This window comes from Euprymna scolopes, chromosome 12 (assembly GCF_053919585.1).
Source record: "Euprymna scolopes isolate OS-2025 chromosome 12, ASM5391958v1, whole genome shotgun sequence".
Lineage (NCBI taxonomy): Eukaryota > Metazoa > Mollusca > Cephalopoda > Sepiida > Sepiolidae > Euprymna > Euprymna scolopes.
In genome coordinates, this window is record NC_136493.1 from 1,546,294 (window position 1) to 1,571,978 (window position 25,685).

At 34.7% G+C, this 25,685-nt stretch overlaps 1 protein-coding gene across 2 annotated transcripts in view; it reads right to left on the reverse strand.

Moving 5' to 3' along the window:
• The window catches only part of LOC145291143 (sterol O-acyltransferase 1-like), a 169,963-nt gene that overhangs the window by 138,381 nt on the left and 5,897 nt on the right, over positions 1-25,685 (reverse strand). Inside the window, exon 1 of one of the 2 annotated variants that reach the window (XM_080136661.1) lies at positions 11,068-11,208. The exons of the other annotated variant lie outside the window; for it this stretch is intronic. Within the exon in view, the coding sequence (XP_079992787.1) occupies positions 11,068-11,077 (10 nt within the window). The 5' untranslated portion in view covers positions 11,078-11,208. Of the gene's footprint in view, positions 1-11,067; positions 11,209-25,685 lie in introns of those variants that run through there. 2 annotated transcript variants of the gene reach the window in all.

Genomic DNA, 25,685 nt, shown 5'->3' on the forward strand with positions numbered 1-25,685 from the left:
CCTTATTTTGTCCTTTAGTCCTCACATTCCGTCACATGAGCGATGTTTCTGACAAAAGGAAAAGAATTGCTGTTTTTTGGGTCAGGATTTATCCATCTAACACTTATCGGTTAATTTTTTTTTGACCTAGTTTTATTTTTTTTAGTTCCTAACATTAAGTGGCTCCGTGCTTTGTCTAGAGCGATTTCTATAAAACAAAACAAAAAAAACTTAATTAAATTTTTTAAAAAATGATTAGGAAGTGATGCATTATACACAAAACATAGATCAACATTTAACAAATACACACAACACACATACAAGTTCTCACACACACAAATATTTTATTATTACAACTTGCAAGTCGAAATATTTTTGAAGTTTTTTTTAAATGCAATAAACTATTTTAATAAATTACATTTTTAATTAGTATTAAATGTTATTTGTCAGTAAAAAATTATTTTTCCAAAGTTAGGTGTAGGGAAAAAATTTGCCTAGGTACAAGTTGGTTGTTAAGTATAATCGCTGCGACCAAGTGTGGCACCGTAAAGGAAGCCAGTTAATTCTTATTCCCTCAGAGATGAGACATCAATTTTCTGGTACTTTTGGTTTCGGAGCGTTGTCAGATTAACTGTTGCGAGAACATTCGATTTCGCCTCAACAACAATTTATCAACCCTTTAATAATACACCTGTCACATCTCTTGCCAAAATTCCCCAAAACTTAAACTACCTTTGATGGAAATGATTTTTATGTTTAACAATATGACTGGCACTTGATTTTGCCTGTGAAGCCTTAACTAAATGATGCTGGCTAAGTGGTTTTAACGACTTTCAATTTTTTAGGCAAAAAATAAAACAATTTTGCTTCAATGACATGTACAGAAAAGGTGGTAAAATTTACAGAGTAGAGGGCACGTTAGTCAAGCAGGTAAATTTAAATTTACCTTAAATTGTTGTATTGTTAGTGTATTTATTACATCGCTTGGAAGTTTATTTCAAAACCTAGGGATTCTGATTGAGAACGCAGCCCTCTTTCTGTTCAATCAAAATCAACAGTGAAAAATGTTTCATGCAGTGTCCATGTAGAGCTCTTACAGATGCAAGAGTGAATAAAATGACTATTAATGAGATTTTAAGCCAAATTCAGGTCACTGCATAATCGTTGCCGCTCAAGAGAGAAAAGATTAAGCTTCTTGAGTTGGCTTTTATAGGGCAAATCCGATAAACCCTGCGCCTTTCGGTTCGCCAGTCTTTGAACTTTCTCCAGATGCTGGATATCACATATTGAATATGGAGAAGATGCCTAGATACCATACTCTAACCGTAGTCTGATGAGGGAGACAAATATTTCAGGAGTGAGAAAAAACATTGTATGAGAAATAGGATACTCCTTGCTTTGTTAGTAGCTTGAACGAAATGTTTAAATGGTTTGAAGGACGAGTTGACAAGAAGGCCAAAATTTTTTGTCTCATTCACCTCCTTGAACAGAGCAATGTCATCATGGACTGAAAACCTGGGAGTGCTAAGTTCGAATGCAATTTGTCCCATAGAAACACTTTCGTTAAATCCACACCTAACCTTGTGTTACATCTCCTAGATAGGAAGTAAATAAAATAACTAAGGTTAGATTTAAGAAAAATAAGATATAATCTCAAAATAAATGGAAACTACCACCAGCAGGTGCAGCGTAAATAAATTGATGGTGCACTACACACAGCACCATCCATTGATTGGTCACTATTCTGGCAGCAGTAGGACTATCTGGATTAAAAGAGATGTCAGATGATTAGTTACCAAAAATCAGTGTTGCACCTTAAGAGATAAATACTTGATTATATACTAGCAGGGAGACCCGACGTTGCCCGGGGTTGAATGATAATCAACGAATGTATCACCCTCCCATATTTTTATTGTCATCAAAATCGATGAAATCAAATCTATTTTCAATCAAATCAATTGATTGCCTGCTCTAATTGGGGACCCATCACGATGCACCTGGAGAGAAGCTTCACATGCCTCTCATAGTGACTAAGTTCACAATATATTATAGTCTACATATCATAGGTTAATTGTATTTTAAAAAGAAAATCATTTTGAACATACCCCTGCCATATCAAAGAACCTACTGTTGATTTTTATATGCAGGGCCTTTCTGCTTCTGTTATAATAAAACTTCTCAAATGCACTTGTGATGTTAGGCTGTATAATAAAAGTGTTTACTTTGATCAAAATTGCCTTTTTTTTCTTTCATTGAAGTTTTTAGATTATCAATACTTATCGGAGACATTCTGATACAAAACCTATCTAAGAATATTACCAGATACATAAAGTATATCTGGGTGAAATTTCATAAAAATCGGCCCAGCTGTTTTGGAATTCATAAGGAACTAACTCACACAAAGTTCTTTTATATAAGACAGTCACTGCTCACATATTCCAACTTTCTGCCACCATTGATTCCAGAGGTTTGTCGGAGTTAACAGTTTTGCAGGATAATCCAATTTCACTAGAAAAATAATTCACAAACTCATAATTCATTAACTGTAAACTTACTATATCTCAAAACCATCAGGAATTCCTAGAAACTTAAACAAGAGTTTGACTTTTTGTTTAATATTAATAAACCAAAGCTTACATTTAATCCTTACATGGCTTTCACTTGAATTTGCCTGTGAAGTCATAGCTTCAGTTAAATGTGAGGAAAATAAGAATCTCAAAATAAAAGGAGACTACCGCCAGCAGGTGCAGTGTAAACAAACAAACCCATCTGAATTAGCCTGGTAGCAGCAGGATCATTAAGTTCTCTTTCATGATTTTGTTTGAATAAAAAAAAAGGTAGTAATTGTCTGTAGTGACATATGGCCGAGTGATCCTAGTCGTTGTATCAAAGTTTACAGTTACCCAAAGGTGCTGAGTTCAATCCTGAAAGAAGGCAGTGAAAAAGTAAAATTCAAAACAGAGAATCAGCAACTATGTTCCAGAGCCTAGCTGGAGTCCGAACACGGTACCTCCGTAATAATAATAAAGGGTTGGGTTCGAGACTCCTAACAAACGGTTCCCCAGTTCGATACAAAACACCTGATGAAGGCCGAAGGGCAAAACGGCCGAAACATGACAATAACAACCAAGATGAGGAAGTCAGTCCGACAATTTCAATCAATCAAAAAAAAAAAAAAAGGTGCCGACTCATCAGTTGCAATAAAATATCTATCATGGTTTGGTTGAGGTAGATTTTTCCAAGGATATGGTTGCATCACAAATTACATCCTGGCCAGTTCATTGCACCTTTTCAACATTGGATTTCATACATTTTTTTCTTCATGCAAGATCACACACTGGTTTTTCACCAGAAAAGGAAGTGTTGCAGAGTTAGCACTATCTTTTATCCAGATTCCAAGCATGTAGTATATCAAAACCATCGGAGGTAGGTCTCCTTCGATCGCTGATTGGTTAGCTTAATCATGTGACATTGGAAAGATTTGAAGTACAAGGTGATCTCAAAATTACTTTTTACTTAAACTGATACATGACCCAGTGACACTTTTGACTGATGAAAAAACAAGCTGAACATGTGGAGTCCCCTGCCACTAGTGAAAAATTTACTTTCACTATGACTAATGTTTGTGTAAAATTTTTTTAAAAATCCAAGAAAAGTGTGAATGGACGAACGATTTGGGGGGGGGGGCAGATTTATCCCGGAAAATCTGTTCTGGCAAAAATTTACTTTTACTTTCACCATAACTAATGTTTGTGCAAAATGTAAAAAAAAAAAAAAAAAAAAAAAAAAAAATCCAAAGCATGGTTATTGAAAAAAGTGCAAACAGACGAATGGGAGTGAATTACTAAGTCCTTTCCCTCCTTTGTTGTCGGGGACCAACAAAAACGAAAAGAAAAAACTGCTATGCACACGACTTCTACCAAGGGCAAGAGAACAGGCACTTGTTATCTTCCCCCAAAAATGACAGAAGCGAAAGATTTGTAAAAAATTATATGATAAATGATATACTGCATAATTAGAAATTACCAAATTATCTGGTGTCACTATGGACATCGACATAAAGAAAATGTCTTGGATATATCTTGTTGATTGACAAAGGCATAATGAAAGATAGTCAAGCAATGAGATCGCCACAATGGATGAAACAAATGAAATTTATTTGGACTCTTCAGTGACTAATATAACTGCACACAAACTACAATTGTTCACAAGTGCCAAAAGATAACTGAACTTTTATTCTAATTGTTAAAATGTCTTTGCTAAATGTGTGGAGGGTATGACTCGAAGAATTTGGACGATCTTATTTATAACTAAGAGTTAGAACAATCAACCAATGAGAAGCCTCTGATCTCATTTTAAAAATATCGAATTTTGGATTCCAGTCAGTCCGCTATGAACCACTGCTGATCAAGACTACATTGATTCTTCACCGACTGGATTTATTACCGCCATCTTTGTTCTGCAGAATGGCTCAACACTTAACACTAATGAACTTTAAATTTTTATCTGCAAATTGTAAGTTTAGGCACTTTCTATCAGGCCGATGTTTCTGTATCAGGTATGTATCCTTCGCTCGGTCTAGCTTTGAGTTCCATTCCTGCTACTTTTTTTTTTTTTTAAATCTTATTTCTCCCTATTGTTTTTGCAAATAAACCTTTTCCAACTTCTTAACTTGTGTTGGTCTTCTGTTGTTTCATATCGAGTTCATTGTCTGTAAATCCTCATTCCACAGTTGTCTTCGGAATAAATCCCAATTCGCTTTTTTTTTCCTTTTTACTCACATTCACTTCTAACAAGGCATATCACCACTTGGATGTAAGGTGCTACTATTTGGAACCATGTCTAGGAAAGATTAACAAGATGTTAGTTTACATTACATTTCGTTCGTTCATTGGACAAAACAGGGGAGGGTAGAGCGGTAACCCTTGATATATCTAAGGCTTTTGACAGGGTATGGCACGATGGTCTTCTAAGGAAAATTAGATCATATGGAATCACTGGAAGAATTAATAATGCAATTAAATCCTTCTTAAGTAAGAGAAAAATCAAAGTTGTCCTCGACGGTCGTACATCTAAACAATATGACAAATGCGGGAGTACCTCAGGGGTCTATCCTTGGACCTCTATTATTCCTGATATTCATAAATGACCTCCCTGATAAAATTATTTCAGAGACGGGTATATTTGCCGATGACACCACTCTCTATAACAGATATGAGGGGAAAACAAATGAACACATATCCAAGGAAATAGCAGAAACACTAGAGGATGACCTCCAATCTGTAGTGGAATGGGGACAAAAATGGATGGTCACATTCAATGCTGCTAAGACTAAGCTTGTTTCCTTCAATAACTACAAGAAACCTTCTCTACCACCAATAGCAATGGCCAAGAACACATTGCCTGAAAGTACTTCTTTTAAACTCCTCGGCCTAACGTTTACAGGGAATATGAACTGGAATAGATACATTGAGAGCATTGCCAAGGCTGCTGCAAGGAAGGTTGGCTCCCTCTACCGTGCTAGAAAACTACTTACGCCTGACAGTATCCTGTACCTCTATAAGGCCACCATTCGCCCATGTATGGAGCACTGTTGTCACATCTGGGCTGGTGCATCTGCTGCTTGTCTCTCACTCCTGGACAGGGTTCAAAAGAGAGTCGCCAACCTGATAGGTCCTGAACTGTCATCTAGGCTTCGGCCTCTGTCCCATCGACGAGATGTTGCATCCCTCTGCCCGTTCTACAAATACTTTAATGGTGAATGCTCTGACGAACTGCAAACACTTGTACCTTCTCGCCGTAACTACCCCCGACAAACCCAACAAGCTACTAAGTCTCATCCCTTTACAGTAGAGATCCCTAGGTGCAAGAAAGCCTTTTACTCCAATAGTTTCTTCCCCAGAACTGCGGATCTTTGGAACTCCCTTCCGGGATTTTGCTTTCCCAACTGTACTGATATGCAGAAGTTCAAGTGTAATGTTAACAAACATCTTTCTACTCATCTCCCTTCATAATGACCCCGCTAATTAAGTCCCTGATAGTAGCCCCCTGCTTCAAAGGGCACTGTGCCTTGTTTGGGGTGAAAATTGAATTTAAAAAAATAAATAAAAAAATTTAAAAAAAAATAAAATTCTGCATATTATTACAGCAAGAGAAGCAGGCAGTAGGAAGGAAATTCGAAAGTCTAGCTGTTTGAAGAAAGAAACTATTAGAGTAGAAAGCTTTCTGACATTTAGGGACCTTAACAGCGAAGGGGGAGATTTTGTTGCTAAGCGGGTTTGTCGGGAATATGTACGTCAAGGGGGCACAAGTACAAAGAGTTCATCAGAGCACATTTCATTAAAACATTTGTAAAATAGGCACAGAGATGTAACATTGCGGTGATAGGACAGAGGTTGAAGCTTAGGCGACAAAGTGGGACCTATCAGATTGAAAACTCTTTCAGTGTCCTTGCATATGTGAATCCAAGCATCTATATCTTTTCATTTTCAACGACACGAGCATAGGGAAGTTAGATTTCAAGTACAGCCTCAATTTTAGTAAAGCTGGATCATCCAAAGAACCAAGAGCTTGCAATCATTGTGAATACTCATTATTATAAAAAAAATAATAAAAAAAACACAGTACAAAACAATAGGAAATAGTAACTCATTTATTAATGAGAGAAACTGGTTTGTAACATTCCAAACATGAACAAAAAATAAAAGCACATATCCCCCCCCCCTTCAAATTTCTGCTTTCAGTGATCAATGAATAGAATCACGGCAACAGCTGAAATTGTTTCTCGTATTTTATCACACGTGTTAAGCTTGGAATATTGTTTAAATAAAATGTTAAAAAAAAAAAGCAGACGTTTTATTTATTTATATACCAAACACAGGCAAGAGAAAGAGCAATGTATTTGGGGGGGGGGAGTTGCTCGAGACAAGGCATGAAGCCACTTGATGTAAGGAGTTAACAAGAACAAAAGCTGATTATTGCAAAAGCATAAGATGCCTATTGACCTTAGTCTAGAAAAGACTAAAGCTGTAGGTAGAAGGAAAGCAGTAAACAGAAAAAGAGTTCCACAACCTTGTAATTCTTTGAAAGAAGCTACTGGAATAGAAAGCTGTATTACAATGGTTGGTTGTTTTTGTTTTACGGCATACCAACCTTTTTCAGGTTATTTAATGCCGATGTATTACAATAAGATTCAAAACAACGAATTGATGGAGACAACTAAACCAATGAATCAAACGAGTTGGAACAAAAGAAACGGAGTAGATCAAACAATTCTAACGAACACATGCAATAATAGTATTTGTATAAAAGTCTGAGACTAGCAACACCACATCTGTGAGAGAGAGATTCAATGAAGAAGAAAGTATAGGGGCCAGTCAAATTACAGATATGTTCCTGTAATTTATCAAGAACCTTCAAATGGGACACAGATTCACCAGCCCAAATATGACAACAGTACTCCGTACATGATATGATATGAGAGTAAATTTTGTAGAGATGAAGAATAGCCTCGGGTGTGACAAAGTGTTTCGAGCGATAGAGAGAACTGATATTTTATTGTTTGAGATCATCTGCAAGTTATTGCATTAGGAATTTTTTACTAGATTTAATGGACCTTTAAATTAATTTTGTTGATAACAACGTTTACTTTTTAGAATTTGGTTAAATGAAGGTGTGAACCATATGATATTTCTACTTTTTACATTTTTGCAATTATTTCAGATTTAGTCAAATTCATCTTGTAACTACTTTTTCATTTGACAAACAATTACAACAAATAAGGATGCAAATTCCTCAACTACATAATCCTGCACCCACCTCCAAAAATGTTACTACACCAAATCTATATACATAAATGTGTTAGTGTGTTTGTGTGTATGTCTTTTTTTCTGTATGTCCGGCAAAGGCTTTTTTCACAGGAGTTTTCCGGGGGGGGGGGGGTTACTATGTCTTAGAACTTTTTATATACTCCTTAGATTATAATATCTATGATTTACGAAACAACGTCGTAAATATCTTCTATTTCAGCGACTTTTATCTTAAAAAACTTGCGCTGTAAATTCGGTTTCTCTACTACTGCTATGATATTTGACCTAGAAAACCATATGTTGACATTCAGCCACCTGCGTTTTTAAACGCCTATTTTCGACTGTTCTCAAGTCCCTGCCTTCGTGGCGTCATGCTATGTCACTATTAACCTCAAGCCTTCGGGGTCGAGCCTACAACCCTCCCACGACTTTTTTGCTGTTTCTTTTTGTATTTGTTCGTTTTTGAAATTTTTAAACAGGGTTATTAAGTCACTTGTTATTTTTGTATATATATATATATATATATATATATATATATATATACCATTAAAGTACTTCTAACACAGGCAGAGGGATGCAACATTTTGTTGACCTATTAGGTTGGTGACTCTCTTTTGAACTTTGTTCAGGGGTGAGAGACTAGTAACAGTTGCATCAACCCAAATGTGACAACAATACTTCATACATGGGCGAATGGTGGCCTTATAGAGGTACAGGATACTTTCAGGTGTAAATAACTTTCTAGCACGGTAGAGTGAGCCCACCTTCCTCGCAGCAGCAGGCGTGGCAATGCCTTCATTGTATCTGTTCCAACTCATGTTCCTTGTGAACGTTAAGTCAAGGAGTTTGAACGAAGTACTTTCAGATAATGTATCATGAGCCATACCTATTAGTGGTTGAGAAAGTTTCAGAGATGATATCAAGTTTATTTATAATCTCTTCATCAGCATGTAGTTAACTTGATATTATCTCTGAAACGATCGTACATAATTCTAAGTTATTTTGAATTCTTGGACACATGTAAATATGATCTTGTATTAATTTTGTCTACCTCCTATTTACTCTCTCTCTCATACATCCCTGATAAAATTGTCTCTGAGATGGGTATATTTGCTGACAACACGACACTCTATAACAGGCATGAAGGGAAAAATGAATGAACACATATCCAAGTTCTGTTAATATTGATTAGGCAGGTATATATAGTAAACAGTTAAATAGTATTCAATGACTGATGTCAAAATATTGCATTGCACTAAGATTGACCACTAAAGAGGGGTCAGTTTTTTTTATTACAGGAACTTTATATATATATATATATATTAGTGGCCTGGCAAGGCCACAAGGAAAACAACCAAGCAACAAAACCAAAGCTGCCTGCATATACAAATGTAGGCAAATTTGGGCATATTTGATTCGTTTGAAAATATAGGTTCTTTTTTACCAATTGTTATAAAATTTTAACCATAGAATAGTATTATAATCTTACAAAAAGCCTGCAAATTTTCATGTAGTTTTGTCTCATAGAAACAAAGATATGAGCATTTCAATACTCAATTTGGGTACGAATATAAATATATTCCCTAAAACCTCTGACCTTGGAGGGGAGAGTAAAACTTGCTGCTATGGTTTCAAATGATCTATGATCTGAAATACCAGCAAGGGGAGACTTGATTCCAAATGTTTCTCATATGTTATATCTCCTCTATTTTGGAAATCAGAGTACGATTATGAAATCTCCAGTATCAAATAATCTTATACACTGTGAAATTTATTTTATGTCATACATAACCAAACCAAGGGAGATATAACATATGAGAAATATTTGAAATCAAGTCTCCTCTTGCTATTATTTCAGATCATTTGAAACCATACCATGAAGTTTTAGTCTCCCTTCTATCAAGGCCAGAGGTTTTGGGAAATATCAGATATTTTGTAATTCATATGCAAAACTAGGAAAACAAATGACTATGATTGGAACATTTTATGGCTGTAAAAAAGTGCCAAAAATAGGCTGTAGATGATGGATGACCCCCTTAATGTACGACCTTAAGATATATATATATATATATATATCTCAACAATTGAAAATTATGAAGAAATGATTCACAACTTGTACACACATACACACACACATACATACATATATATACACATACATGATGGCTGCCCTCTAAGTTTCAAGCCTAACCACCTTATTTATTTCATGTTTTCTATTCGCTTGCAGTATCATTATTGGGGTGCAAGACAGATTTTGCACATTTATGCAAATGGCTTTTGAAACCAGCAAAAAATAGGCATAATTTTCTACATATGTCACAGTTAGTGTGGTGATTTCATGGACTCGGTGCTGGACTGTTCGCCTTTGCAAATCAATCATTTGTAATCGCTGTACTGTATGCGCCTATTCTCAAAGGATTCTACGATTTCAAGAATCAGTTCCCACCACTTTTAGCTAAAGCCATTTCCTCTCATTGGTCCACAGATAGTTCAGGTTGTTTCAGATTATATATATATATATACGCACAAGTGGCAGCCAAAAGTAAAGCCTATACATCAACTCAAAAAGTTGAAGAGTTACACAGACTAGAGTGTTACCAGTAAAACCAGTGACCTTTTCTGCTCCAGAATTTTTTTTTTACATAGTCACCACGATGCTCAGTGCATTTTTTTCCAGAACAGAATGAAAAGATTGGTTTCTAAAAAAAAGTTGTTTTTTTTATTACATTTTCACCCCAAACAAGGCACATTGCCACTTTGATGTAGGGGGCTACTATCAGGGACATAAACTACAGGGGTACTATGAGGGGAGTTAGGCAGCAAGATGTCGGCCATTGGGACTATAGCATAGTAATCATTAGTTGTGGAAATTTGGTCTGATTTGATTATTTAAGTTCAAGAAGAACTTGTTTACATTGGACTTGAAGACAACGATAGCGTAGTCAGTTGGGAAGCAGACTATCGGAACAGAGTTCCACAGGTAGGCAATTCTAGGAAAGAAACTTTGTTTATGGAATCCACGTTTAAGTTTAGACCCCGATAGAAAATTGGGGGAAATTATTGATAATGGCTTTAGGTAGCGGAATGCTCTTTGTGAAATTTTGGCAAGATTAGCAGTATCTTTTCATGTTGGACATAAAATTTGTGTATTTTGTTATCTTTTGTCATCCAGTGTGCATGGTGACAATATACAAACAAGCAAGCAAGATAACACCCTGAGAAATTTGGTAGTATACTTGATCCTCAGGGATCTAAATGGTTCATCTAAAAGATTACTTACGGTTGTCCATTAACGAATAGCTGCCACCAATGAGGAGGATTTCATGAAAATCAGACAATCCTGAGGAACAAGCTTTTTGAGCTCCATACAGACATCTGACTCGCTTAACAAATTAGCATCATCTATTTTAATGGATGACGCCACAAAATGATGTCATCCAGTATGCACAGAAACAAGCAAGATCTACAGAGTTTGAATTGTATATAGAAGAGGGGGGGGGGGCAGTATTTATTATATTAAATTCATTTTGTGATGTCATTTGTATTTATGAAAACCTTTTGGAATTTCAAAATAGATTTTTACTTGCAATAGATTTATGTATATATATCCATTGATAAATCACTGCTCTGTTTATATATGGATGACGTCATAAAGGATCAATGCTTGCTGTATGAGGTCACACATTGGCAGACGACGGGTGATACTCAGAAACATGTGTACATGGATAACTTCTGCACATAAAAAAAAAAATTTAATATTTGAATAAAAATATATTTAATATTTAATAAATAATAATAATTACAACAAAAAAATATATCCCATAAAAAGGGGAGACGCAAATAAACAAAGGGCAGGTAACTCCCTTATCGCTTCGATGAACAAAACAAATACAACAGAATTGCTAATAAAAAAATTAAAGAAAACAAATTTTATATAAAGTATATATATTATATATATATATATTATTAAAATACAACATAATCGCTAATAAAAAATAAATAACTCAATAGATTATATATATATATATATATATATATATATATATATATATACACACACACACACACACATTAATAAAGTAGCTACAGGAATTTCCCTCTGGATAAAAGCATCATAGGTTTCCAACAACAGATGCCACATGCAAATTCAGTACAGCTAGGCTAATAGCTACTCTTTCAAACACCATTTTAGACACATTCAATCGTGATAATAAAATACTACATTACATCCTACAAGCAACACCACCACAATCACAACATTGTTAGAGGAAGGAGGCCCTATTTTTCTCTCTAAATATTTAGTCCTACCACTGCTACCAGTAGTTACCGGGGGGGGGGGAGAATTCTACACATTCAACAGATTCTGTGATTACACTAACCGCAACTGGCTTATATATACATCGATCTAAGATAATCTTTCCAATTTCCGATTTATAAATAATAAAGCTCCCCTCGCCAAAGTCCATCCCTTCTGATTGGTTGAGCTCTGATAATTCTCATATTCTAGAATCCAGTTCTTCATTTTATAAACGAACGGTTTCTAACATTAAAATATGGTGTCACTAAGAGACATATTATTTCGCCCAGCGTCAAGTTTATTTAACACGTAGATTATTTCAGTCATGTAAGATCGAATAATGCAAGAGAGAAAATCATTGAACGAATGTTCAATAACCAGTTACTTGCATTCTTTTACAAAATTTAAAACATACTATCCACTATAAGAATCTCCATCATTAACAAAAAAAAACAAACAAAAAGTTGCATAGTTCTTGCGATAGAGTTTTTTTACCATTCCCTTTATTTATTTTTATTTGTTTTACTCCAGTTTACAGTCTTTCACAAGTTATAACATTGTTTTCTTTTAGAACCTTTGAAACATACTATCGACTACAACACTTTCCTTTGTTTTTGTCGAAAACCACAACAAAACAGCTTCCTTCAATTTAAACCTTTCGCTCGTGTTTTTATCCCATTGAAAAAACTTTGTACTACAGACACTCCATCCGTTTGTTTTCTTTCCTCTTTTTTTTGATCCAACACATTTTGTAATACAAACATGGGTGCACCCTAACAATTGACACCCCCTCCCTTACATATTTTTTAACTTTTCAGCTTTTTACAACTAATTCTGCAGATTATCATTTGGACACTAAGCTACCATATTATAAAAGAAAAAATTGACACAAAAAATTTCCTCTTCCAAATCTTTAAATATATAGCTCCTTTTTTCATCTTTGCTATAACGTTCCATGTGAAACAACCCCCCCCCCTCTCCAAATCTTTAAGTGTACAGCCTTTCCTGGTAGGCGTGGGTCCAATTGATAATAATCCACACAAATAGGTGAAAAAAGATGACCAGGTCAACTTTGGTAATGGGGGGGGGGTCCAATTGCTCAGGTACAACCTAACATGGTTTGGCGGACCTGAACAGTGATGACCCTAGCTTTTAGATTTCACCTTTTCAGTTTTTCATTCTTTATTTTCTGACGATTATCATCGATTACAGACATAACTTTCAGATTACAAACAAAAATTTAAAAAAAAGAACTGGTGGACCTGAACAATGCTGCCTGGTGGGGAGCATGTAGATTAATAAATTCTGGAGCATAAAAGGTTGCTCATTTTAATGGTATCACTCCCATCTTCATAACTCTTTAACTTTTTGAATCAATAAAAAATGGAGGCTTTATTTTAAAAACTATCCTTGTATGTATATGTATATTTTTTTTTTTTATTGCATTTTCACCCGAAATAAAGCACAGTGCCACTTTGCTGTAGGGGGCTACTATCTGGAACACAAATTGCAGGAATACTATGTAAGGAGTTGAGCAGCAAGATGTCTGTTTACATTACACTTGGAACTTCTGCATGTCAGTACAGTCAGGAAAGCAGGAACGTGGAAGGGAATTCCAAAGTCTAGCAGTTCTGAAGAAGAAACTATTAGAGTAGAAGGCTTTCTGGCATCTGAGGATCTGTGTAGAGGTGGGATTTTGCTGCTTGTCAGGTTTGTTAGGATATTTACATCGAGGGGGTACAAGGGCTTGTAGTTCATCAAAGCATCTACCATTAAAGTACTTGTAAAACAGGCAGAGGGATGTAACATTTTGTCGACCTATTAGGTTGGTGACTCTCTTTTGAACTTTGTTCAGGAGTGAGAGACTAGTATTAGTAACAGTTGCATCAACCCAAATGTGACAACAGTACTCCATACATGGGCGAATGGTGGCCTTATAGAGGTACAGGATACTTTCAGGTGTAAATAACTTTCTAGCATGATAGAGAGAGCCCACCTTCCTCGCAGCAGGCGTGACAATGCCCTCATTGTATCTGTTCCAACTCATGTTCCTTATGAACGTTAAGTCAAGGAGTTTGAACGAAGTACTTTCAAATAATGTATCATGAGCCATACCTATTGGTGGTTGAGAAAGTTTCTTGTAATTATTAAAAGAAACAAGCTTAGTCTTGGCAGCATTGAATGTGACCATCCATTTTTGTCCTCATTCCACAACATACTGGAGGTCTTCTCCATTTCCTTGGATACGTGTGCATTCATTTTTCCCCTCGTGCCTGTTATAGTGTGGTGTCAGCAAATATACCCATCTCAGAGACAATTTTATCAGGGATGTATGAGAGAGAGAGTAAATAGGAGGTAGACAAAATTAATACAAGATCATATTTACATGTGTCCAAGAATTCAAAATAACTTAGAATTTTGTACGATCGTTTCAGAGATAATATCAAGTTTATTTATAATCTCTTCATCAGCATGTAGTCGATCGATAATTAACTCGTCTGTTTTTATCAATAACCATACAACAGAATTATATTAGAAACTTTGATTAAATCCAAGAAATTTCTACAATTTAAATACCGTCAAAAAATGGTAATTGTTTTCTGTAATTTTTAGGTTTTTAAGTGTAAATGACAAAACAGAAATTTACATTGCAGCTCATTGATAAAGTTGTCTATTAATAGATCAATGCATGCACATTCTGAGTGACCTTTTGTCATCCTTTAGTTTGGTTTTCATGGAAATCGCTCCAGACAAGGCATGAAGCCACTTAATGTAAGGAGCCAAGTAAAAAAAAATTCTAAAATGTTAAAAACTTACCAACGATTTGTACTAGAAGGTAAACAGCAATTCTTCCCCTTATGTGAGAAACATGGCATGGAATGCGAGGACGAAAAGACAAAATAAGGGAAGCAAGAGTTACGATGTTCATACGCGTTCCATGACAATTTTTTTTTTTATTTGCTTCCCCACGAATGTGATACAAGGTCGTTTTTAATGTGGGGGAAAACCGGCTGCTCAAAAAGGAACACTCTGGAAGTAGATATAAATCAAAATTGCCTTTGTATAGAAGAGGTTCCTCTCCATTAACTAAGCTTAGCATCAGAACAGATACAACACTGTGATCTTAGCCCAAAGGTCAGATACTTTTTTTTTTTTATGAGCAATTGTTTCCGACAAAGTGAGAAGAATTGCTGTTTTCTTAATCGGATGTTGTGGAGATTTCTAATCCTCTCATAATATTCATCATTCATTCAACTGTTAATCTATCCTTATTCTAGATGTAATTCTTCATTTTATTTTAGTGTTAATAAGCGCCGACTCATTTTGTAAAATATACTATTGATCTTCAATTTTGCTGAGGTCAGATATACCACTCCCCCCACACCTTCCCTCTCAATAAACTTTAGGTACCACCAACGCACACCACAAATTTCATTCCCCCATATGTAACATGATATTACTATAATTTAATATTATCATCTTAACTTTTTTAACATTTAAAAGAAGCTTCAAATAAACTGCTAATATTTTTTTATTTTTTTACAACATACGAAAATAATGAAAATGCGAAACTAAAATCGTTGTTTGGCCTTTTGGTCAAGATCAAAGTGTAGTATCTGTTCTTCAGATTGCTGCACTTCTATTTCTTGTTCTCTTTCGGTGGAGGAGAAATCCTTCACGACTGAGACAATTTTTATTTTTGTACCTTTTCTCCACGTTAAAAAAAACGACCCTGGTGTCTAACTCTGTCCCGTGGGGAGGCATAGTAAATAGGTACATTACCGACGCTTTAAAACAACGTTCCTACTTCCCTACTCCCACCCCCTCTCAATAAACTTAACCTTTTTGTGGTAAAGTTTTCTTTTTGTGGAAGAACATGTGAACTTTGACAATTGTATAAAAATGAGACTTTGAGAGATTCCAGTAGGATTTATTAGTGGTTTAGTCAGACATGACTAATCTACATCTGAAAACAAATTCTGACCTTGAAGTGTGTGAGAAAGACAGGGAGAGAGAAAGAGAGAGACAATATTTAGATACCCTTAGCAAAATCAAAACTAGGTCAAGTGTCCCAATTTTTGCCCAACATTGAATTCTACAAAGAAAACGATGAAGTCAACTCTAGAGCAAGAATACATACATGTACGTGCATATGTGTGTGTATCGGAATATCGTTATCACAGGGTTCAAGTTTCTATAAAATGGAGACTTAATCAAACAAACTAAAATGAGAAATTTTCTGAAAAGTTTCAAACTAATTTAGCCTACTAAAAATTTTTTTTTTTTTTCTTGCGTTATATTTGTTTAGCTCTTTACATCAAAGTGGCTTTGTGTCTTGTCTGGAGCAATATCCATAAAAGACTTATATAGAAAATGTATTACTGCATTTGTAATATGGAGACCAAGAGGAAACGGCACTTGCGAGCAGCAAAACAAAAATTTTGTATTTCGCAGGATTTTAGTGTTTTGACTTTCACGCAACTAACAATGAGGTTAACACGAGAGTCAATCGTCAACCGTAAATGGACTCTATACCTCCTTGATTCATCTCTCGCATGCATTAGCTTAGTTTTGGCTGCTGTGAATAACATGATCGCAAGCAGTCCTGTTTCGCACGATTTTGTCATTCACTACAAAATACACAAATCTAATCCTCTTACCCTGTTAAACATACGTTTCCACGACAGCATTTCCGTGAAAATGAGTGTCTTAGTGATGTTGATAAATTATTGGGTCATCAGGAAAAATATTAACATTAAAGATTTACTTCTTAACACATTCTGTTCATCACGATTTTAAGCCATCTTATATAAAAAAAAAATTAAATTCAATGAGTGTTGACAAAAAAATGGCAATGGCAAAAACCCTAGAAGAAGACCTTCCGTCTGTAGTGAAATGGGGACAAAAATGGATGGTCACATTCAATGTTTCCAAGAGTAAGCCTGTTTCCTATAATAATTACTAGAAACCTGCTCAACCACTAATAGCCTTGGCTAATGAATGATACATTACCTGAAAGTAATTCGTTCAAACTCTTCAGCTTAATATTCACAGGGAACAGGAGTTGAAACAGATACATTGAGGGCATTGCTAAGGCCTCTGAAAAGAAGGTGGGCTCTCTCTACCGTGCTAGAAAGTTACTTAAGCCCGAGAGTATCCTGTACAACTACAAGGCTACATTTGCCCATGTATGGAGTATTGTTGTCACATTTGGGCTGGTGCATCTTTTTTTTTTTTTTCCCCCCATTACATTTTCCCCCCAAACAAGGCACGTTGCCACTTTGATGTAGGGGGCTACTATCAGGGACCTAAGTTCCAAGCATACTATGTAGGGAGTTTAGCAGCAAGGTATCTGTTCACATTACACTTGAACTTCTGCGTGTCAGTATAGTTGGGGAAGCAGGAAACTGGAAGAGAATTCCAAAGTCCTGCCATTCTGGGGAAGAAGCTATTGGAGCAAAAGGCTTTCTTACATCTAGGGATCTCAACTGTGTAGGGATGGGACTTCGCTGCTTGTCAGGTTTGTCGGGGGTATTTTTGTCGAGGGGGTACAAGTGCTTGTAGTTCGTCAGAGCATCCACCATTAAAATACTTGTAAAACAGACAAAAGGATGCAACATTTCGTCGATGGGACAGGGCTGAAGTTTAGATGACAATTCAGGACATTAGGTTGGCGACTCTCTTTTGGACCTTGTCCAGGAGTGAGAGACTAGTAACAGATGCACCATCCCAAATGTGACAGCAGTACTCCATACATGGGCGAATGGTGGCTTTGTAGAGGTACAGGATACTTTCAGGTGTAAGTAACTTTCTAGCACGATAGAGAGAGCCCACCTTCTTTGCAGCATCTGCTACTAGTCTCTCACTCTTAGAGTGTCGTCAATTCAATCCGTCCTGCACTATCAGCTAGGCTTCAGCCATTGTCCCATCAACAAAATGTTGCATCCCTCTGCCTGTTTTACAAATATTTTATTTTGTGCCCCCTCAACGGAAATACACCCACCAAACAGCAAAATCCCACCCCTACACAGAAATCCCTAGATGTAAGTAAGGCTTCTACTCTAATAGTTTCTTCCTTAGGACTGCTAGATTTTGGAATTCCTTTCCAGATACCTGCTTCTCTGACTGTACTGAGATGCAAAAGTTCAAGTGTGATGTAAACAGACATCTTGCTGCCGAACTCCCTACATAGTATGCATGAGGAACTGTTTCGCTGGGCTGCTTTCCAGTTGACTATAATATGGTTGTCTTCAAGACCAATGTCAACGGTTCTCTTCAATCAAATTCTATCCAATTTCCACCACCATCAGTATGTGACGTAATTCCCCATTGAGGAGCTTTAGAACTACGCTGAGATAGCTTTTTGACCGATCCCGGGTAACAGCAGGTGCGTTGGGAATTTAGGGTGAATAAATATAGATATATTTTAATATATAGTCAAAATGGATATATTTGCTTTTTAGTTGGAAAAACCTGAGATATTTTGTTATTTGGGAAAAACTCAACAACAGGAAATGCGAGGGTGTTGGAAGAACATATTGTATTGGTTGAGTGATGGTGGATGACCTCAAGGTTATGGGATTTTGGTCTTGAATTGGGTCTCAGATCGTTGGGGTTTAGCGTGATTTGATTGGCTGGAGAGACTTCAACCCCACCCACATTGGACCGATATGCTCTAAAATTAAGAAGATTGCTTGTTGAATTTGGGGAGAACAGATCGTATAGAGCCGCCGTTCCCTGGAGAGGGGACCCCTCCACTTCCCTCATCCAACCGCCTGTCGTTGTCTGTGAAGAGATTTGAGACTTTGAAAAAAATCTTACAAAAAACTGAATGAGATTTGTAAAAACATTTGTACATAAGTTTGCGAGATTAACACTGTAGATTAGTCTTCATGAGTTTGTCTTCTTCCTGCCTGCTGCTTCGATATTCGCTTTCAGCATACCAGATTTCATGTAACAACCTCAGAGAAGACTAGATGACACGAGCTGAGAATTAAGATAAACAGGGGTCTTTAACCACTTTCTCACGTGAGGGGTTACAGTATGCTCTTGTCTCAGTGACCACCATACACTCATTAACCCTTATATTCAAGTGGCCTTGATATGTGGTAACTCCCTTTTAAAAAATAAAAAGACTTTTGTTCTGTACACATCTCCATATATTGTTCAGATTTAATCTTTCTCTGAGGTCATCAGATCTAAGCCTGTTTTTAAGACTCACATAGCACATCCATTATATAATTCTCATAATTTCTCCCCATGCAACACATGTCTTCAACCTTTACTGACCAGATTTCATTTGCATACATCACACTGCATACACATGCCTGATAGAGTCTTCCATTGAATGACAGTGGTAATACTCTGCTGGTTAATAATGACCAACATTCCCTGAATTTATTCCATCCACTTGTAATTCTTGTAATCATACTAGCACCTGCTCCACCCTGTGCCCCAATGGTATCACCAAAGTAACAAAACTTCAATAACCTCAATAGCTACACACCATCCAATATACTTTCTGCACATGTGAGTTTACATCCTTCTCCATTGTCTTACATTTCTGGCAGATCAAGAATTTCCAATCTAATAGGTCCTGCACTGTCATTCACCAAGCTCCAATATTGAAATTATGATACAACTTGTCATATACCTGTGTTCTCGCCTCTATGTGACTGGCATACTATTTTTTTTACTTATTAATCGATTTAAAAAATCATAGCTTAAACTAAAATGCATTTAAAAATCCAATTTAAAAAATTAATAAAATTAAATTTATCAGAGTACATTTTAATTTATTTGTAAATCAACCATTTTCATCTTTTGTGGTGATAGTTTCAAACAAAAAAAGAATGGCCTTTCAAAATTTGAATGGCATTTCAAACTGTCGAAAAGAAAATTATTTAAACAGGCTTTAAAATTCTTAGCAAATCTTCATATAGTAAAAGATGAATGCTTGTTAAGATAGAGTCGCAATGTTGCATCGCTATGTTTGTTTTGCAAATACTTCAACAGAATGTGTTCAAATATACTCGCAGCATTTATGACATCCTTCAACGTAAATGCCCAAAATCACTGTAGACATCCCCAGATGTTGGAAAGATTTCTACTCAAATAGTCCCCCCACCCCGAACTGCTAGACTTTGGAATTCTCTTCCTGTACTAACATGAATAAATTTAAATGTAATGTGAACAAACATCTTGCTCTTTGATGTCCCCTAATTCAGTGGCCCTTATGGCTCAGTGACAATGTGTTTTGTTGGAGGTGAATAAAAATAAATTTTACCTAAAAGTATCCTGTACCTCTATAAGGTCACCATTCACATACGTTCATGCACGGAGTATTGTTGCCGCATCTGGGCTGGTGCATCTGCCACTAGTCTCTCTCAGATAGGGTCCAAAAAAGTTTCCAATCTAATAGGTCCCACTTTGTAAACTAAGCTCCAATCCTGTCTCATCGTCGCAATGTGATATCTGTGTCTGTTTTACAAATATATTAATGGAATCCCCCTCGACATATTCCCAACAAACCCACTTAGCAACAAAATCATACCTCTTCATTATTGAGGACCTTCAATTCCAAAAATCTTTCTACCCTCATAGTTTCTTCCCTCAAACAGCTAGACTTTGGAATTCCCTTCCTGCTACCCTGACTGTACTGATATGCAGAAGTTTAAATGTAATGTAAACCAACATCTTGTTAATTTTTCCTAGGCATGGTTTCAAATAGAGCGTAAGTGGCGATATACCTTGTTAGGGATGAAACGTGAGTAAAAAAAAAAAAAAAAAAAATTAATTTTTTTTTTTTTTTTTTTACAAAGGAGTCACCACTTATCAAAGCCCGGGGATATATAAGTAGTGGAAATTTTGTAAATTGGATTACTTACGGGAATGGTTCATCAAGAACTTGTTTACATTGGACTTGAAGACAATCAAATTGTACTCAGCTGGAAAGTAGGCAAACGGAAGAGAGTTCCATGGGCGTGCAGTTCTAAGAAAGAAGCTTTGTTCATGGAATCTACGTTTAGGTTTAGGCACAGATAAAGAGTGTGGGAAATTATTGATAGTGGCTTTGGCTGAATAAAATAAGCAATAGTTTTCTTAAGAGTAAATTTTCAAGAAAGAAAAACAACAACAACAACAAAAAAAATCGATGATTTTACCGGTTTTTTTGTTTGTTTCTTTTTTCACCACTGATGAAGACTGCAGTTAGTATCGAAACTTCATCCCTCGATTTCATTAAGCAATAAAACATTTGTTTAAAGTAATACATTGAAAAAAAAAATGTCTTAATATTCAGAAAACTACTTGTTGACCATTTTCGGTTCTTCTCGTCATCTGCTAGGCACAAGTACGTCCAAGGATGGAATACTGCTGCCACATCGGGGCAGGAGCTGCTAAAAACATCCTATCCTGCCTTGATAGAGTACAAAATAGACTTCGTGGTTTAGTGGGGAATGCTCTTTTCTCTTCCCTGCAACCTCTCTCTCTGCAGAAGAGACGTTGCGAGCCTATCTTTGTTTTATCGTTATTTTCGTCTGAGCTCCAATCCCTGACCCCCCCCTCGCCAATCTTTCACGATAAACACGCGCCCCCCTAAGTAATGAAACTTTATCAAATCTCTAATACTAACGAATACTGCAAAACTATCCCATTGATTACTTACACACAATAACCATTATCCCCGAGTGGCTTCTAGGCCTTGATAAGTGGTGACCTCCATGGAAAAAAAAAAGAAAGTAACTTCGTGGAAATCGCGGGTTGATAAATGCAGAAACACCAAAATCAAGAAATACACACTTTAAACATTATGTAAAGAATAAACAAGTTACCCAAAATGGCCATCTCTTTTGAATAACTTTAATGTTTACGTAATTAAAGTGTGTATTCTTCAGTACTAAATGCGCATTGTATTTCTCAATATTAACTCGAAAGGATTCATCATATAATATATAACAATAAAAAATAAGTTTAATGCAACACATTTTTTTTCGCAATAAACTCACAACGTGACTTTGTCAAATATCGAATCCGAAAATGTAGCAAAATAAAATTCCTGAAATAATTTTAAACAATGTTATTCTTACGTAATAAAGCCATTGTGTTTTTGTACTATACGTTCGCGTTCACTAAAATTTAATCATCCACGGACACATGTTTCGTCATAATATCTGTAAGATAGTGTTAGTACCGGGTGACCCCAAGAAAACGGGCCCCAACTCTAATTAGGCCCCGTTTCTTAGTGTTTTGTCTGAATGAAATGAAACTTTGGTCATAACTAGTTTATTATATTCAAAACGAATTTAGGAAAACTCGACCCCTTTTGCTAGGTAGGAAAACTGGTCCCTTATTGAATAAATATCGATTGAAAACACATTTTATGACCGTTCTTGAAGATATTGTCTTTAAAAGAGAATACACATCCCATAATATTTTTTTTAAATATTTTTACTTGTTTACTGTTGTTTTAAAAAAATTAATTTTTTTAAGTTTTCGTTTTCTACCTAGCTTTCAAAGTTTTGGGTCTTTCAACTTATTTTAAAGAAATAATAAATAAGTTACTTTTCTATGCAACTGAATATGTTTTTAGTGTTTATATTTAATGTAACATGTTTATTCAGCTCGAAAAAAAAAAAATACAGTATTTACCGATGTATTGGAAAACTCAAAATGGCGGCTGACTCTCTCCGGAGACAGTAAGTTTGGGAAAAGGAGTTATAAATAAAAAAAACAGTCAAAATACTGTTAAAAACCCTCCTATGTCACGGTAACATATATTGAGCGAGTTTCTAACAGTATTTTGTCTGATTTTTTTATTTCTAACTCATTTTCCCAAACTTTCCGCCTCAAAGAGAGAGTCGGCTGCCATTTTAAATTTTCCAATACATCACATCGGTAAATACTGTATTTTTTTCGAGCTGAATAAACAGGTTACACTAAATGTAAACACTAAAAACATATCCAGTTGGGTAGAAAAGTAACTTATCTTGCCTTTGATAAAATTTATTTGTTATATATTTGTTATGTGACAACTTTTTCGAATCTGTGTGTACAGTAAAACAAACCCAAAAAACAATTCTAAAAAATAATTATTTTTAAAAAGCTTTAAATGATATTAAATTCAAATATTACGCGATATGAAGTTTAAATGGGTTTTTTTAATAACAGGTTTCCAATAAAAAAAAATATATATTCATATAAAAGAACGTAAGACTATTGAGATATTAAAAATTGTAAATCCAAAATCAACCTTAAAAAAATTCGTTTTGATTTTATTATTTAAATTGATAGAAGATGGTCCTTATGTTTGGGGCTTTTTTTCAAAAATGTACGGAGGCTTTTAAGGAACATTATTTTTAAATACATGTGTCAACAGAATACGTTCAAATTAATTTTATTAACTCTAGTCTGTGTAGTTCGTTAATAACAATGTACAAAAGGTAAGTTTTATATTATTTTTTATTCATAGCAAAAAAACAAAAAAAACAAAACGTTACTCCATTAATAATTATAACGCGAACGCTTATCCATAGAAATTAACACAAACACACGAAATGATGACGTCGCTATAAAAATGTGTACTACTTACGTTTTACACATCGCCGTGGAGGTACCTAAAGTCATATTTAGCACAATTCGATTGGCTATAAAAAGTGAAACGTTTTAGTTTGTTTTAAAATTTAAAAAAAATTGGAAATGGAATTTGTCAAAAAAAAAAAAAAAAATAAAATAAATAAATAAATAAATCAACTGTTTACTATTGTCAGTTTCAATATCGTTTCATTAATATTTCTAATTATCTTTAGGTACGGGCAAAATGAATGCCGATGCTCAAAATGTATAAACAGTTTGACCCCTCTCTTAAAAAAAAAAAAAAAAAAAAAAAAAAAGTCACCCAAAAAATCAGGAAATAAACCAATTTTAATGAAATTTTCAGTATTTATCAAATAATGATCGCGGAATATAATGAACTAATTATTTTTATTTAAATCTTAGTGAAAATGTATTATTTTGTTTAAACAAAAAATACCTTTGCTAAAATTATAGTTTTCAGTAGCAAATAAAAAACGCAAGACTTTATTTTTGCTTTTTTTATATAAATAAAGCATCGTAATTTGTAACAATAAAATAAAATAATTTTTACAGGAACATTACGAAAAAAGCCCCTAAATCCGTATTAATTAATTCGATTTAACTCGAAGGAAAATGAATTTCTCAAACTACCGATATTACCATTGAATTAAGCATTGTTTATTTAATATTTTCACAAAAAAAAAATTATAATTGTAAAAAATATTTCTACTTTTTTTTTTTTTTTTTTTTTTTTAATTACGGGTTTCGCATAATTTTTATATGCAAGATTTTAATAATTTCCTTGCTCACAAGAATGTGAAACTTTCGGCGTAACATATTTTTTATATAATATTGAAGAATAATTAAAAAAAAATATTAATTTAAAAATAGGAACATAGAAAAATAAATTAAAAAATGCAAAAATTAATACAAACGTTCAGAAAAGGAATGTACGGATGCGCGACTGGGAAAAAAAAAAGAACTTCCTCCCTTTTAATTACATGACGTCATTTTCACAGTCTTTCGACTGCCTGAAATTTTGGGCCTTCGTAATTTTCGTGTTTAAAAATTTTAGTTTGTTGCGTTTTGCGAACGCCAGAATCACTCGGTTTTGGGCTAATGTATTTATGTTTTGTACAAACAAGTTTTTTTTTAATTTAATTCAATACCTTAGGATTTTACTAATTATCTTTGAAATAGACCCAGAAAACTAATATTTCTCTTTTAAAGGATTTTTACAATGAATTTATTTAACTTGAAAATTTAGCTGAATTGGTTAGCTCGTTGTGAAAACATTTTCATAACTTTTTTTTTTCACGTGTACAAATATTTTTTTTTTTCCTTTTGGATTTTAATTTTTGTCCTTTGTCTTTCAAATACAATCAAAAAGTAGTCGGAAACCTACAAAAAAATTAGGATAAATCGGCTTTCAAAACTAAGTCCCCTATTTTTGTCTACCCATTTTTGCCCGTACCTATCTTTATTTGTTTGTAAAACAAAATGTGTTTTCTACTATTGTCAGTTTCAATATCGTTTCATTATCATTTCTATTTATCTTTATTTGTTGGTCATTTTATTTATAAAATTATGCAGGAGTGATTCAATAAAAAAGATCTAAACTGCTAAAAATCACTTTTTTTTTTAATTCTTGTATTTAATAAAAATTATTTAATAAAAAAAATATTGTTTTCTAATATTGTCAATTTCAATATTTTATTTTATTTATAAAATGACAATTTCACTATCCAATCAGGTGGCATTCTTACTACCGGTGTAACACGACTTATATCCCATTTTTCTCCATATTAATTTTCCTTAAACTGCAAGAGGGCCGATAAATCCACTGCAGGTGTTAAGAATATTTATTAAATATTTTGGTTTTATAAAATAAAAAAAATATTCTTTCTTTAAATAATAAAACATGAAACAAGCCGCACATGCGTGGTCCCCCTTTGGTGCTGCATGTGAGATGACGCCACAAAAAATAGTGAAGAAATGATGAATGTGAGAAGTGTGAAGGGCCAACG